The 17,619-nt window shown below is 39.6% G+C and overlaps 1 protein-coding gene and 2 pseudogenes across 2 annotated transcripts in view; all 3 read left to right on the top strand.

The window, feature by feature from the left end:
- Positions 1 to 4,612: 4,612 nt before the first annotated feature.
- Positions 4,613 to 5,110, top strand: LOC129072678 (60S ribosomal protein L26-like; annotated as a pseudogene).
- Positions 5,111 to 6,683: 1,573 nt separating this feature from the next.
- RAB6A (RAB6A, member RAS oncogene family) overlaps positions 6,684 to 17,619 on the top strand; it is a 65,536-nt gene continuing 54,600 nt past the window's right edge. The window contains exon 1 of one of the 2 annotated variants that reach the window (XM_054576255.1): positions 6,684 to 7,209. In XM_054576255.1, coding sequence (XP_054432230.1) covers positions 7,140 to 7,209 — 70 coding nt within the window. In that variant the 5' untranslated portion in view covers positions 6,684 to 7,139. The remainder of the gene's footprint in view (positions 7,210 to 17,619) is intronic. The other variant, XM_054576253.1, reaches the window with a different exon arrangement.
- LOC129072839 (uncharacterized) lies at positions 16,406 to 16,505 on the top strand (annotated as a pseudogene).

Here is a 17,619-nt window from a genome sequence, read left to right as displayed (position 1 = left end):
TGTAATATTACAATTTCTCTGTGGTAGCTTCCTGGACACACTCATGGGTTTCAATTTAACCATTTTAAATGGTAAAAGAAATATATTCTAGATACTTTTGATTTGGAGCTGCCAAAAGCTGTCCTCTCTCACTTGTGGTGGCAAACACACAATACAATATACAGATAATGTATTGTATTGGGTTGGCCAAAAAGTCCATTTAGTTTATTCTGTAAAATAAAAGACACATTTTTCATTTTCACTAATAACTTTATTGATTTGGATACTTTGAGTATGTCAGCTCTCTCTCACATGGTAGAATATTGACTATTTTCAATTAATGTCTCTATTTGATTGCTATCAATTTCAACTGGTCTACCCAACTGTGGAGCATTGTCCAGCAAGAAATCCCCAGCATGAAACTTCACAAACCACTTTTTACATGTTCAGTCAGTCACAGCACCTTCTCCATAAACTGCACAAATCTTTTTTCACATTTTACCTTTCTCAAAATAATAAAGTATAATATACCAAAAATATTGCATATTTTCTTCCATCCTCAATATTAAAATAGCTACACAAAAATTCACCAGTATTGATAAGTTTTTTAAAAAATGCATTCTGATATGACAGCTGTCACAGTACAATCTAACAAAATTGTTTAGAATGAAGTTAAAGATATCTAAGTGCTACTAGAGTCATCGTATCTAAGAAAAAACCATAAGTGATGTTTTCTTTCTCCAAAGTGCTCTTGCCCTTCTATCTCCACATGCCCAAATTCCATTCAAACCTTTAAAGAAAACTAAAAATAATCCCTCCCATTTATTTCATTTATTCAGCAAATATATGTTCCATGTTGACTATGTAGCAGGCATTCTGAAGTGCTGGGGATACAGGACCTGAGTTCTGACCTCATGGAGCTTATAGTCAGGTGGGGGAAGACTGACAACTGATAATAATTAAGTGATGGGGAAGAATAGGGTACAATAGGAGGATGTGCAGGGGTACTTACGCTATTGCTTGGGATGGGAGAAGACAGAGAGGTCTTCTTGAAGACTTATTAAAGATGATGTCTGAAGGATGAGTAAGAATTAAGGACTGGAAGGGAAGGGAAAAGAGAACCAACTATAGAAGTGCAGCTTCAAAAGAGAATGAGACTGTATGTGTCAGTGAAAACTGCTATCTTAAAACATTAAAGTATCTGAGATAAGGTAGATTATGCCACACTTCTCTTCAAAATAATATTAATAACATCTGTTGTCTAGGTGACGATAGAGACCAAAGCAGCATAGAGGAATTGATTCATAAAGTTCTAAAGGAAGTACAATGTAATTATAATCTCAATCCTTGAATGTTATTTCAAAAGTTATTTCAGAGCTTCCGGCCAAGATAGAGGCTTAGGTTTCTCATACAATCAAAAGAAGAATAATGACCAATTTAAAAACAAAAAACAACCAGAACTGCCTAAAAATCGAATGGTATGGAAGTCCGACAACCAAAGAGTTAAAGAAGAAACATTCATCCAGACTGGTCAGAGAGGCAAAGACGAGCAGCCAGGGCAGAGAAGATTCACTGCAGGGCAGCAGCTGGTGGACTGGGCAGGTGAGGCAGTAGCTGGCAGACCATGTGGTCCCACATTTGCATGTGGATAAACCGGATAAGCAGCGAGAAAGACATCACAACCCAGGGTTCCAGCACAAGAAAATAAAGCCTCAAAACCTCTGGCTGTAAAAATCGGTGGGTGTTGTGGCAGCTAGAGAAGCTACCAGTCTCACAGGAGAGTCTGTTAGAGTTTTGTGTACTAGAATGCACACAGGCCCGCCCACTGGGGAGTCAACACCAGAGCAACATCTAAAGGGGCACAATTCACTTGTAGGAAGTGGGGGAAGTGACTGAAAGCAGGACAAGAGCCAAGCAAGCAGGATTGTTCCATCTCTAACCCCTCCTGCACATAAAGTGCCACAACACAAAGGAGTGGGTTGTCCTGCCCTGGCAAATACCTAAGGCTTTGTCCCTTACAATGTGACAGGTGCACCAAGACAAACAAAGATGGCCCAAATGAAAGAACAGATCAAAATTCCACAAAGAGAACTAAACGACAAGGATATAGCCAACTTATCAAATGCAGAGTTCAAACACTGATAATCAGGATGCTCACGGAAATGATTGAGCATGGCCACAAAATAAAGGAAGAAGTGAAAACCATACAAAGTGAAATAAAGAAAAATATACAGGGAAGCAAAAATGAAGGGGAAGAAACCAGGACTTAAATCAATGATCTGGAACAGAAGGAAGAAACAAACATTCAACCAGAACAGAATGAAGAAACAAGAATTTTAAAAAATGAGGAGAGGCTTAAGAACTTCTGGGACAACTTTAAACATTCCAACAACTGAATCATAGGGGTGCCAGAGGAGAAGAGGAAGAGCAAGAAACTGAAAACTTATTTGCAAAAATAATGAAGGAAAACTTCCCTAATCTGGTTAAGGAAATAGACATACAAGTCCAGGAAGCTCAGACAATCCTAAGTAAATTGGACCCAAAGAGGAACACACCAAGACACATCATAATGAAATTACAAGATTAAAGATAAGCAGAGAACCTTAAAAGCAAGAGGAAAGGAGAGAGTTACCTGCAAAGGAGTTCACACAAAATTATTAGCTGACTTCTCAAAAGAAACCTTGCAGGCACAAAGGGGCTGTAAGTATTCAAAGTCATGAAAGGCAAGGACCTACATCCAAGATTACTGTCTCCAGCAAAGCTATCATTCAGAATGGTAGGGCAAATAAAGTGCTTCCCAGATAAGGTAAAGTTAAAGGAGTTCATCATCACTAAGCCCTTATTATACAAAATGTTAAAGGGACTTATCTAAGAAAAAGAAGAAGTTCAAAACGATGAACAGTAAAATGGCAACAAACTCACAATGATCAGTAACTGAACCTAAAAAAAAAACAAAACCAAAAACAAATGACGCAAACAACTAGAACAGGAATAGAATCACAGAAATGGAGATCTCATGGAAGGTTATCAGTGGGGAGGGGGTGGAGGGAGACTAGGGGAAAAGGTACAGGGAATAAGAAGCATAATTGGTAGGGGCAAAATAGACAGGGGGATACTAAGAATAGTATAGGAAATGGAGAAGCCAAAGAACTTATATGTACAACCCATGGACATGAACTAAGTAAGGTGTGTGTGTGTCTAGGTATATAGGGGATGATCCTGGAGGGAATGGATGTACCAGGCAGAGGGGGATAAAGGAGAGAAGAAAAAGGGACAACTGTAATAGCATAATCAATAAAATATACTTAAAAAAAAGTTAGTTTAGCTCTGGTTTGGTGTGGTTCAGTGGACTGAACACTGGTCTGGAAAAGGTTCCTGGTTCAATTCCTGATCAGGCAGGGTACATGCCTTGGTTTCAGGCCAGGTCCCCAGTTGGAGGTGAGAGGCAACCAATCAATATATCTCTTCCTCTCTTCTTCCTCCCTTCTCCTTCCCCTCTCTCTAAACATAATAAATAAAATCTTAAAAATAATTATTTCAGGAAACAATGAAAACCTGGTACCCATCAGAAAAATAAAAATAGCTACTCTTGTTTGCAAGAGCTTTTCTTTTTAAATAGTCTCTCGGTATTTTCTGTTCTTTGTGTGTGCCAGGCAGGGTTCTGTGTTTTTGGTTGGGAAACTCTTCCAAAACATGACAAGCTACTTTTAAAAACAAATATTTTTTAAAAATCCAATGTTCACTTGCCCTCTATTGGTATCTCAGTCAGAGTGTAGTCCCAATATGCCAAGCTTGTGGGTTGGATCCCCAGTCGGGGCACATGCAAGAATCAACGAATGAATGTATCAATAAGTGGAACAACAAATCAATATTTTACTCTCTCTCTATAACTGATAAATAAAAAATAAATCAATTGTGTATAGCACAACTCATATTTTTACCATTTTATTTTAGATGCATGTTCCAAATTCCTTCTGACACTTAGCTGAGAAAAGATGGTTTGGGGATATAACTGTTGTCTTGAAAGGCCTGAATAGATAACATTTTATGAACTTATATTCCTCCCTTTAATTTATTATAGTTCAACAATTTATCCCTAGTTTGAGAAGATGCTTGTTTGATTCTGCCATTTCTGTTCCTAAGTAAATAATAATTCCCAAGTAATGAGAAAATGCATATAAATGTCTTTTGGATATGGTAAGACACTATGTACAAAAACAAGGACTTATTTTTTATCCACTTGGAAAGTATTTTTGATACCTGTTTTTAAGTGTCCTCTTTTTTAATTTTTTTTTTTTTAAGATTTTCATTTATTTATTTTCAGAGAGAGGGGAAGAGAGGGACAAAAACATCGATGAGTGGTTGCCTCTCATGTGCCCCCCTACTGGGGATCTGGTCCACAACCCAGGTATGTGTCCTAACTGGGAATTGAACCAGTGACCCTTTGGTTCAACAGGCTAGTGCTCAATCCACTGAGCCACACCAGGCAGGACTTCAAGTATCCTCTTCAAGGGCAAAGATTACTTCTTTGGCTCTGTCCCACAGCATGGTGAGGTGTGGCTGAAATATGGTGAGATATGGATGCAAAATTCTCTAATTTGGACAGAACAGGAAGAAGTGTGTGGGTCTCTTCCCTTTTGTGGCCATTGCAGAGGTGCCAGCAGTCAGAATGAAGTTCAATCCCTTTGTGACTTCTGACTGGAGCAAGACCCATAAAAGGCATTTCAATGCACCTTTCCACATTCGCAGGAAGATTATGTCTTCTCCTCTTTCCAAAGAGCTGAGACAGAAGTATAATGTTTGATTCATGCCCTCCGAAAGGATGATTGAGTCCAGGTTGTGCGCAGACATTACAAAGGACAGCAAATTGGCAAAGTAGTCCAGGTTTATAGGAAGAAATATGTCACTATACTGAACGAGTGCAGTGGGAGAAAGCTAATGGTACAACGGTTCATGTGGCATTCACCCCAGTAAGGAGGTTATCACTAGGCTAAAGCTGGACAAAGACCACAAAAAGATCCTTGAATGTAAAGTCAAATCTCGCCAAGTAGGAAAGGACAAGGGCAAATACAAGGAAGAAACAACTGAGAAGATGCAGGAATACTGTAATCTTACATACAGCTTTCATTAAAAACTTGAAATGAAAAAAGAATCTCTAATTCAGTGATTCTTAACCATTTATTTACTTTTTATTAATAGGGTTTTTTAAAGGTTTCAGATTTAAAGAAAAATTGAGTAGACGGTACAGAAAGTTTCCATATACATCTCCCCCAGTGCCCTCTATTATTAATATCTTACATTAGTATATGTTAGTGAACCAATAGTTACATTGTTATTAACTCAAGTCCCTCTTTATTCAGATTTCCTTAGTTTTTTGCCTAATTTTTTTTTCTATTCCAGGATCCCTTTCAACTTTAAACTTATGTTCAGTTGTCATGTTATGTCCACATTTCAATTACTCTGTCTCCTTAGGCTCCCTCTCCAATGTGATATTAACCTTCATATTTTGGGTCATGAACAGGATTGAAAATCTGGGCTGCAAACTATGGATCCTCTCCAAAGAAAAGTGCACGTTTCAAATGTCTAATTTAAGGGAGGTCCACCCATAGCCAATTTAGAAGCCCTGCTTTAGGAGGAACGGATGATCTTTAAAACATCCCCTTCCCCCACATTTGGGTTGAATCACGTTCTACCTCTAATGTATTGTGACCTTTTTGCAAAGTTTTCCCCCCGCTTTATGTGGGCCTCAATTTCACCGTCTGTACAATGAAGGCATTGTTTTAGCGATGGTACAAAAGGTGGGCGCCACCCCGACTTGTCAACAGCTGAGGAACAAAGACTAATAACATAATAACGTTAAGACCAAGTCAGGTCAAGCCCGGGAAGTGATGGGTTTATCAAGAAGGAGGTTGCAGTTTCACTGGGGCGCGAGGGGAGGGGGGCGGGGGCAGACACAACCTGGGTTCCACTTTGTCTTTGTGGACTTTGTAAGTCATTTCCTTCCCCTGGGCTTCAGTTTCCTCGCCTGCAAAAGTGAGGGGCCCCTGCTTCTGGTAGTTACGAAACTCCTGGGAGCTACAGCTGAGAATGTACGTAGTAAGATACAGTGTGATGACTTATGATAAGAAAGAACATGGAGAAGGTGGGTAGGTGCAAGGGTGAAGGGCGGATCTGAGGGATGTGAGACAGGCTGAGATCCAGGTAGAGGAAACTAGTACACATCGCAGCTCCCTGGCCACACGTGTACGTTGCTGGGCTTAATTCCCCATTGCCGTCCCGCCTCCGCCACACCTTCCTTCCCCTCCCTGAGGCTATGACGCGCCACACTTCGCATGGCAGCCACCAGCACGACGCTTTTCCAGCGAGCCAGGGCCACGCGCGCTCTCGCGCCGCCACCTCACTCCTGTACCGCCCCGCCTTTGGTCTCTCCCGATTGGCTCATCTCGTAAGTGACGTATTCGACCCGTATTCCACTTCTCCTTCACTTCTCCCCCGCTCCGCCCCGCCACCTCCTAGCTTCCACTGACACGAATCGAAAGCAAACATGCCCTCTTCTCAGCTGCGCGGGAGAGCCGGGATAGCAGGAATAGCCGGCTAAAGCAGGAAGGCGCTGGCTATGGCGCGCGCGCGCGCACGCACGCACGTATGCAGGCACGCACGCCAATGGCCGGCGGGGCGGCAGGCTCGCGCCCGGACTCGCCCTGCGCCGCGCCAGAGGCACGCGCACTCAGCAGATTGGGCTGCGGCGGCGGCAGCTGTGGGGAGCTGAGGCGTTCCGTGTCAAAGGTCCCAGACGTCTGCGGCTCCGTCTCCGCCACCCTCAGCCTCTCACCTCAGTATCCGTGCCGGGTGTTGAGAACGAAACGGCGCCAGCCTTGGGAATCCAGAGCACACCGCTTGGCTTCTTCCGACACCGCCCTCCTTCCCTACCCAGCTTGGGCCTCGTTCTGTGCTAGGCGACTCCGCGGGGAGGCGGCGGCGACAGTTGCTTGTCTGTGGAGAAGAGTCCTGCCCCACAGCCTTGCTCCGCCGCCGGGCCCTGCAGGGGCCGAGAAAGCTCGGCACCCGTTCTTCCTCTCGCCCTTTTCGTCAACCGGTTGGAACAGCGTCGGTCCGGGAGGTCTCTGAGCTGAGGCGGCGGTAGCTCCTCCAGCTCCATCATGTCCGCGGGCGGAGACTTCGGGAATCCGCTGAGGAAATTCAAGCTGGTGTTCCTGGGGGAGCAAAGCGGTGAGTGGTTGCCCCACTCCTGGCAGCTGGCCGCGGCTTCCCCGCACCGCCCCCAGTGCGGCTGTTCGGTCCGCGGAAGCTCTCTGCCGGCCTCGCCTTTGCTCTCGTTTTCCCCCCAGCCTTTCCCCGGGTTCGCCGACCCCTCTTAGCCAGTTTCTCTTTGCCTTGATCGATCCGTTGGTCGGATTTTGACCTTTTCGTCCCCGACTCCGGCGTCGGCGTCTCCTTTCTCCGCAGCCCGGCCCTCTTCCGTCGATCTCTCCCCTGTAGTCCACACCCCGCCCAGCCCCAGCCTCCTGTCCATCCCTTTCTTTCTCCTGTCTCTGCCGTCTCACCCACCCCAGCCCCCTTCCTTGAGCCCCACCCTTATTCCTTCCTCTTATCCCAGTTTGTCAGCTCTTTGAGGCCCACCGCGGCAAGTCCCATTCCAGGGAACGGGAAGCCAGCCCTCTTCAACCTTGGGCAAGGAGGGTGGGATCTGGGCGTTGTTTTCCCCGGAGGCTTGGCCCGGAGAAGTGCGAATAATGGAAGTGGAGGGTCGTGTAAAATTCTTGAATGGTTTTCACCTGAGTGGGGAATTAGTCTGGGTTATAGAGGATATGTATCTGATTTGAAGGCGACTGGAGGATGGAGTGGTTGGTGGTGGGGGTGAGGGGTGGTGGCGGAGACAGTGGTGATATTTGCCCCTTGGGTTGGGCTCTGGCTTATTGGAAAACCTCATTTTCTTCACTTGACTTTCATCCTTGACAATTCTTTTGGCAGTGTTGATGCTTTGCCGATCTCTGCCAGATGCTATGTCATGATCATTTTACTTGAGATTTTTCACATCTCACCTCTCCTTTCAGCATGAAGCAGTGTCTGATTCTCCTCATGGTGGTGCAAACAGGAATTACTGGGAATATGTTAATTATTCCATTTCTTCTTGAGTATTTTCCAAATATATATTCTATGATGCCTGTGAGAGGAGGCTTGAAAATAATGAACATCTTTGTTTGGAGCATTTCCTTGGGAGTTAGCGGGTATTGGAGTAGAGTAGGAATTGATTCATCATCTAGTTTTCTAAATTAGATTTAAATATGTAATACTGCTTCAGCTAAATGACTCTTTTATGCTTAATATTTCATAGTATCTGATAAGTGAAATTGTTATCTCATTTAGTTGGTCAGGCTTCTGCAGCCGCCTGTAGTTAGTATTAGATACAAGATCCTAATTTTGTGATGGCTGGCTTTAAAATTACTTTTTGTTGTAATTCCAGTTTTATGCTGTATTATGAAGACTTGATATCTGGCAATTTAGAGATTTTCATCCTTTGTCTTTCTTCTACTTTTCATGACCATTTTTAACATTCAGTCATTGAGAGATTAGTTTCTCCCAAGTCATCAAACATTGAGTTACCCACTGTTCATCTCAGGTTAAATTATAGCAAACATTTGTTATCTTTTGATTGGAAAGAAGATAACTGATATAAGTTCAGAGCTTGAACTACTTACACTGATACTAACTAGGTTAGTACTAGTTGCAGAATTGCTTCCAATTGGACCTGAGAAGTTATTTTTCTCCTTTCATACATCATCGTTCCCCTCCCCCACTTACCGAGGAAAAATGTAGTCATCTCTTTGCTTATGAATTTTCCTGAAGTATAGGCTTGTTTCTTTAACTTGGTAAGACCTATGTAATTGACCCTGTTTCAAGTATTTCATGGCAATTTGAGGACAGTGCTATATGTAAAATATAGCCTATTGGTTGTTATTGATAAATAGGATCTAAAATACCTATTGTACACTCTAGGGATGTTATTGCCTGCCTTGTGTTGTCATGCAAAGCTATTTGGTTTACTAGAAAAATCCATTGATATTTGTCCTAGAAAGATTTTAGTATGAGTGGAGACTATACTAGTATTTGCAGGTTTCCTTTGAATTTCTCAAGTATTTATGTTCTAATTCACATTACAGTGTCATGGGTTCTCATTTCCTTAAGTCTTTAACTCCTCTCCTTCCCCATTCCTGGAGTTACCTTAGATTTTTTTTTTTAGATAGACTTTATTTTATGGAACAGATTTAGATTTATAGAAGAATTGAGAAGATCATGCAGAGGGTTCCCATTTAGCCCCACCCAGTTTTCCCAATTATTAATATTTTACATTAGGATGGCACATTTGTTGCAATTAATGAACTAATGTTAATATATTATTAACTAAAGTCCATAACTTATTCAGATTCCTTCGTTTTTATCTTTTTCTGTTTCAGCATTTATTTCAGGATTACACATTACATTTAGTTGTCCTGTCTTCTTAGGCTTTTTTTAGAATTATTTTAGGATTGTTTATATTCTTTTTAACTCTATGGAACTGTGAGGTTCATATCTTTTGAGGCTACTATATTTCTAAACAATGCCATCTAATAGGTTTGACAATGAAAGATTGATCGTTGTTTTTATGGGCAGTGTCATTTTCTTGTACATTAGCAAAGGTCTGTAGGATCCATGTCATCTTGATGTAACTCTTCATGAATTATTTATCTTCAGGTTTTAGAATTCCACAATTCAGCTTTCAAAGACTAATCTGTGGCAAAGCTTGTCTCCTTAATAGAATTTCCACATTTATAATTCTTATTTTTTATGTTTGTTTTTGTCTGTTTTCCACAGCAGAATACAAGTCGCATGAAGGTTAAAAACTATTAGTTTTTGGTTCATTGTATCCCCAGTACCTAGTATAGTGCCAAGGTTGTAGTAGGTACTCAGAAATATTTGGTGAATGAATGATGGTTGAATTTAAAAATAACCAAAGCTAGTAGCTTCTACTGATGTTTGCTGTGGAGAGGTAGACATTTCTTCCTCACGCGGTTAATAGTTTAACAATAACATTTTATGCTTATATTATTTGAGTTTATGCAGGGGTACTGCAAATGCTCAGAGGGGCAGGGAACCCAATAATTTATAACCTTCACCATTTCACTAAAAAAAGAAAAAAGAGAAAAAAGAAAAGGACTGGCCAGGATTTTGCACTTTTTTTGAGTTGAGTAAAATTAGTTTTGTTTTGTTAAAATTATTGCTAAGTTACTTGCTATTAGTATAGCACCGCATACTATGTCACATGATATGTTAAAGACATGTTCAGGGAACTGATTTGAAGTAGACTGTTTTATTTAGCTTACAGATTTAAGGTTCGGCCCTGACCTGTGTGGTTCGATTGGTTGGGCATCCTCCTGCAAAGCAAAAGGTCACCTGGGTTGGACTTCTGGTTAGGGCACATGCCTGGGTTGCTGTTCCCTAAATCCGTCGCATGTAAGAAACAACCAGTTGATGTTTCTCTCTCATGTCGATGTTCTTCTCTTTCTCCTCCCCTTCTGCTCTCTCTCTAAAAACAAATAAATAAAATCTTTTAAAAAATTAAAAGTTCTGTGTTCTGTAATTAAGATAAGTTGTTTCAGTACATGAAGTTTCAGGTTGAATCAGTGACATCATTCTTGGTAATCTTCCTATGAACTTACAGTTTCTTTATATTTCACTAGTTTACATAGTTTAATAAAGGAATATTGAAATACACAATTTGAATCTGAAGTTTCTTTGAAGGATCTCTTTTACTACCTGTCGTTATTTCCTTGAAATGCAGAGGTACTTCTAGGAATGTCATTTTGATTTACAATAAAAGGCTGTTATTACAAATGTTGCAACTTACAAATTAAGAAATGTGATCTCAAGGAGAAGCACATACCTGACCTAGTACTCTAGTACTGCTTACTTTTCATGGTATATGACTTCTTTTTTTTTTTAATTCCAGAGAGAGAAAGAGAGAAACATCGATGTGAGAGAAACTTAGATAGATTGCCTCCCATATGCTCCTGTACCAGAGACCAGTCTGCAACCTAGTCATGTCCCCTGAACCTGTGACCTTTTGGTTTGGGCAACCACGTTCCAACCACCTGAGCCCACTGGCCAGGGCTACATCTGTTCTTTTAACTTAGAAAAGTATTTTACTGTCAGAGACCAGGAGTACTGAACAGTTTAGATTGGCTAGATCAGTGATCTTAAACTTTTTCTTAAGAGTTGGTTATATGCTAACAAATTGTTGAGGCATCTGGAGAGCTTTGTTTATGTGACTTACATCATTATTTACTGTATTGAAAGTTAACTGAGAAAATTTTTAAATATTTGGTTTACTTAAAAGTAATAGTATTAAGCCTATTACATGTTAATCAGATCATTTTTAAGGAAAGAGAACTATTTGCAAACAAAATTCAGTGACAGAGTAGCATTTTTTTTTTACGTATTTGCAGATTTCTTTAATATCTGATTTAGAAGATATCTGGAGTCTTAAAGCTGTTTCTGCATTCAGTCTGTTATAATATCACACATCATGTAGACTCTGGGAAACTCCATTGTATACCCATAGAAGAGTGAGAGTAGAAAAGCTAAATACCTTAATATTATGAAAACCGATATGTCTCCTAGAGCAAGGGACATAAAGGAAAGAATAAACAAATGGGACTTCATCGAAATAAGAAGCTTCTGCATGGCTAAAGAAAACATCAGCAAAATGAAAAGGGAACCAACCATATGGGAAAATATATTTGCCAGTGATACCTCGGACAGGAGGTGATCTCCAAAATATATAAAGAACTGAAATGACTCCACTCCAGGAAGACAAACAATCCAATTAAAAAAATGGGCAAAGGACCTGAAAAGACACTTCTCCAAGAAGGACAAACAGGGCCCAGAGACATATGAAAGGATGCTCATTAACACTAGCCATCAGAAATGCAAATTAAAACCACAATGAGTTACCACTTAACGCCAGTCAGAATGGCATCATAAAAAAACCAGCAAACAAAGGTGCTGGCGAGGTTGTGGAGAAAAGGGAACTCTAGTACACTGTTGGTGGGAATGCAGACTGGTGCAGCCACTGTGGAAAACTGTTGAATTTCCTCAAAAAGCTAAAAATGGAACTGCCTCTTGACCCAGCTATTCCACTGCTGGGATTATACCCTAGGAACCCCAAAACACCAATTCAGAAGAACCTATGCACCCCAATGTTCGTAGCACAATTTACAATAGCCAAGTGCTGGAAGCAACTTAAGTGCCCCTCAGTAAATGAGTGGATCAAAAAACTATGGTTCATTTACACAATGGAATACTGCGCAACAATAGAAAGAAGGAATGAGCTACTACCCTTTACGACAGCATGGATGGAACTGGAGAGCCATATGCTAAGTGAAATAAGCCAGGGGTGAAAGACAAATACCATATGATCTCACCTATAAGTGGAACCCAATCAACAAAACAAACAAGCAAGGAAAATATTACCAGCAACATTGAAAGAAAAAACAAATGGACAGTAACAAGAAGGAAAGGGGGAGGAGGGTAATGGGGAAAGGAAAGGGAAGAGTCAAATCAAGGAACATGTATAAAGGACCCATGGACAAAGCCAAAAGTGGGGAAGGATTGAGGGAGGGAGGTGGGGGTGGGAGGGGCAGGGGAAAATGGAGACAAATGTATTTGAATAATAAAAAATAATTAAAATCATTTTGACCCCCCAGGAGAGTAGTGGATTCTCTGACTAGGGGTCAGGGGACCATACTTTGAGAATTACTGGATTAGATGATATCATGCCATTTGTATTGCTGGTTCATAGTGCAAGTTAGGACAATCAAGGGAAATGTTTTCCACATCTTGTTTTGAAGACCTTGAACAGTGGACCTAATGATTAATGGCACAGAGTCTGGGTTTCATATTTTCGCATTGGCTACTGACCTTGGCCAAATTATTTGGCCTCTTGATGTTTCAACTTCTTTTTTTAAATTTTGTATTTATTGCGTTTTGGGGGTTGGGGGGAGACAAAGAGAAAGAGGAACACTTCCACTTATTTTAAGCATTCATTGGTTGATTCTGTATGTGCCCTGATGGGAGATGGAACCTGCAACCTTGGCATAGAGGGATGGCTCTCTAACCCACTGCACTAGCTGGCCAGGGCCATGTTTCAATATCTTTATCTAAAAATAAAGATAATAGGACCTATCATGTCAAGATTAAATTAGTTAATTAGTGTAGAGCATTTAGAAGAGTGCCTGGCATATGAGAAGTGCTCAGTATATATTTTAACAAATGTTAACTAAAAACTGCTCTTATGTCAAGTCGTTTCGTAGAACCTACTCCTAAGAAATTTATATTTCAGCCCTGGCTGGTATGGCTCCGTGGATTGAGTGCTGGCCTGTGAACCAAAGGGTCACTGGTTCAATTCCCAGTCAGGGCACACACCTGGATTGCAGGCCAGGTCCCCAGTCGGGGGGGAGGTACCTGAGAGGCAACCACACATGGATGTTTCTCTTCTCTTTTCTCCTTCCCCCTCTCTAAAAATAAATAAAATCTTTAAAAATAAAGAATATACATTTCACTGGGGGAAGAAATATGTAATAGCTAATATAATATAGTATGATGAGTACAGCTGCTTTTGAAAAGTGGAATTAAAAGGTACAGAGAAGTGACAGGAGAGCATGGAGTTTGAGGGAATGCACGTTATAAATACAGCTAATAGTTTAAGCATCTTTAGTTGAAATTGTTTAATTAAAACATTGCATAGGTGGAGGAAACTTTGAGAAATCGTCTTAATTCATTCCTCCTAAAACTTTAAGCTGGACCACTTTTTTCCCCTTCCAACTTCATTTTTAATGGGTAATTAAGTCGTATATTTCACAAATCAAAATTATATAGAAAGGCATACTCTAAGAAAACAATATCACCCCTGTTCCTATGACCCCATTTCCTACCCACACTCTTCCTCTAGTAATTGTTATTTTCTTGTGTATATTCTGTGATGTCTTGGTGCAGACAAAAGCAAGTGTGAATATAATTTTATTTCCCTTACATAAGATGTGTCAGACTTTATTGTGCACCTTGCATTTTCCACTTAACCATATACCCTAAATGTCTTTTAATATTAGTACATAGCTTTCCCATTCAATTTATTAAATAAAATTTTTGTTAGAGAATAGATTTACAGAAAAATTACAAAGGTAATAGAATTTCTATATACTCTACACCCAGTTTCTTCCATAATTAACCTCTCACATGTACATTTTTTACAATTAATAAACAATACCGATACATTATTATTAACCTAAATCTATATTTTATTTATTTAGCATGCAGGCAAGATTTTATTAGTAATATGTTCTCAGAAAAGAGAACAGGCCTAACCACCTTGGGTGAGAAAGGATTAGGCGCTTGGTCTCTTGGTTATACTTTATTTAGATTTTAAAATTTTTATCTAATGTCTTTTTTGTGTTTCAGGATCCCATTCAGGATACTACATTTCATTTACTCTTTAGGTCTCCTTTGGCTGTTCTCTGCTGTGACAGTTAAATTGGACTACTCCTAAGTTTCTTCTTCCTACTCTTAAATATTTCCAGGAAAACAAATTTTGTAGTTTTCAATATCAAACATCCCTTTTCTGCAATTCTCAAGTTTATTCCCATGCTATATAGTATAAAGCTTTTTTTCTTGGGGAGGCAATATCGAAAGACAGCTCCAGAGACAGTCAGGCTATGGTTCTAATCCTGACCCCAGTGTTTACAGTGTGATCTTAGGTTAACTGTTCTAAATTCTTTTCATATCTGATATGATAATACTAATGTGGTAGTGTTGTTTTCCCCATCCTCTAAATATAGATTTCATACATTTTGGTTAGATTGGTATTTAATCTTTACATTATTATTAGGTAAATGGTATTCACAGCTGAGCCTTGTGGTATACTGATTAATGTGTTTTTTTGTTTTCCTTTGTGTCACTATTTAACTTGCTTTTTTTCTTTGTTTAATTATATGCATATCATTCATTCATTCCCAACTTCTACCATCACTATAAATCGCCTTTCAGTATATGGAATGCATCAGGTTTTCCCTCAGTTTAATCTCCTTAGCACACCTCTCCTTCTGACCTTTTCTTTCTGTCTTTTTCTTTTTTAAATTTTATTGATGAGAGAGATTGATTTGTTCCACTTATTTATGCATTCATTGGTTGATTCTTGATTGTGCCCTGACTGGGGATTGAACCCTCAATCTTGTGGGATGATGCTCTAATCAACTGAGCTGTTCAACCAGGGATGACCTTTTCTAATTATATAAGTTATTCTCTATGATCGGTGTACTCCAACTTGGAGTCTGCCAGTACGATCAGTTTGAAGATTTCCTTCTTTTTACGTTGGATGGCTTCCTTGTTTATCAGATTACATTTTTTTCTTTGCTTAGTCCCTCATTACATTGAACATATCCTGCAGTAGGTAGTTTCCTAATGAAGGGAAGACAGGAGGAAGTTTTTTGAGACCTTTTGTATCTGAAAATTTATTTGTACAACCCTTATACTGGAAGTTTGGTGGAGTATAGAATTAATGTATTGCCTTGTAGATTCTAGTGTTGCCTTTATGACTCTGTCTTTTGATCTTTCATAATGATGTGTCTATTTTCATTTTATGTGCTGAATAATAGATATTTGTCCTTTCCTACTAGAAACTAATGTTCTTAGTTTCAGGAAAGTTTCTTAACTAGAATGATATCCTTTTTTCAATTTTCAGTTCTCTCAGAAATTCTTACTAGACCTCCTGGATTGATCCTCTAATTTTCTCTTTTATCTTGTCTCTTTTTTTCATTTCTTTATGTTTCTGATTTAATTCTCAAAAGATTTCCTGCCCTACTTGGTGTGGCTCAGTGAGTTGGGCATCATCCCAGAAACAGAAAGGTCGCTGGTTTCATAGTCAGTGCACGTCTGTGGGTTTCAACCCAGGTCCCCGGTAAGGGGCATGAAGGAGGCAACCAATTGATGTTTCTCTGGCACATAGATGTTTCTCTTCCCCTTTCTTTCTCCTTTTTTCCCCCCTTCCATTCCCCTCTCTCTAAATATAAATAAAATCTTTTTTTTAAAAAGATTTCCTTACCTTTTTTCCATTCTGTTAAGTTTTATTTCTGTTGTCATTTTAATTTTAAAGAGCTCTATGTTTTCTTAGTGTTCCTTGTCTGTAGCATCATTTTTATTCTAATTTCTTCTTGTTATATGAGGATATTAGTGAGATATATGACTTTCTTCCCAATACTCAATTTTTTGTAAATTGCTTTATATCTCTATTTTAGTTTCTCTCTTGTTTGATATGGTCCTCAAAAAAACTAGTAATTCTTGGTTATCTGCTTCTATTTAAAAGTTGAGCATTGTTGCTCACTTTGGCAGAACTTATACTAAGATGGAACGATACAGAGATTAGTATGGCCCCTGCACAAGGGGAAAAAAAAAGAATTGAGTTCTAAAAATTTGATTATAAGCTCTTGTATGGGTTTATGGGACTTCTCTGTAGGACAGTCTGGCTGAGTTCTTCCTGAGACAGCCTCTGATGTAAGGTCTTTTATGTCTTTTTGCTGGTCACATTTCCTGCTGGAGAGTATAAGCTTGGTTGCCAGCTTTCTAGGAGGTGAATGGAGAGGGGATTTGAAAATAATGTAGAGTAAATAGATTTAATATCTTTGTTTTTAATACTGTTTGTACTCTAGCCCCTGTACCTTATATTTATTCCCCAGTCCAGAAACCCTCTGTTTTCCTTTTTTATAGCATAATTCTCCAAAATTCTGATGCAGTGGGAGAGGGACGTGGCTGTATAGAATAGAGGAAGGGGATGTAAGAGAGTGTCATCTACATTTTAAATAAACTTTCATCTAGTCCTTCTGTTTTTACTACTACTTTTATCCTTATTTCTAGGTGTGCTTGGCGCCAACAATTTCTGAGCCATTTGGGGATTCTCTCCCTGAATCAGATGATTTCTTAGCTTTCCCCATTGTCAGTTTAAAACTGATCATTATAGAATCTGTTAGGTCAGTTACCATTTTTGCATTTGCTGTCTAGCTTCTGAACTTAGATGATTTAGATTTTCTGAGAACCAGCATTTACATTCAGACATTTAGAATTGCTTACGGTTTTCAGTTTCTGTTCTTTTTCCCTTCTTTTTAAAAAATACATTTCATAAAAATAAAACTTGCTTATACTCATGTTTATAGCAGCATTATCTGTAGTAACCAAATGGTAGAAGCAACCCAAGTGTTCATCAGTGGATGGATGGATAAACAAAATGATATATATATAGGTTCTATAGTGGAATATTACTTAGTCATACAAAAGATTGAAATCTTGTCATTTGTGACATGGATGGACCTAGAGGGTATTGTATTAAGTGAAATAAGTCAGACAGAAGTTAAATATTGTGTGGTTTCACTATGTGGACTCTAAAAAACAAAACAAATGAACAAACAAAACAGAAATAGACTCAGGCCCTGGCCAGGGGCTTAGTTGGTTGGGTGTCGTTCCGCAAACCAAAAGGTCGTGGATTTGATTCACAGTCAGGGCACATACCTAGGTTTTGGGTTTGCTCCCCAGTCAGGG

The sequence above is a fragment of the Pteronotus mesoamericanus genome, unplaced genomic scaffold (genome assembly GCF_021234165.1).
Source record: "Pteronotus mesoamericanus isolate MK-2021 breed Mesoamerican mustached bat unplaced genomic scaffold, CSHL_Meso_final contig_33, whole genome shotgun sequence".
In the NCBI taxonomy this organism is placed as follows: Eukaryota; Metazoa; Chordata; class Mammalia; order Chiroptera; family Mormoopidae; genus Pteronotus; species Pteronotus mesoamericanus.
The sequence above is the reverse complement of the archived record's forward strand: the minus strand, read 5'-3'. Positions and strand labels throughout refer to the sequence as shown.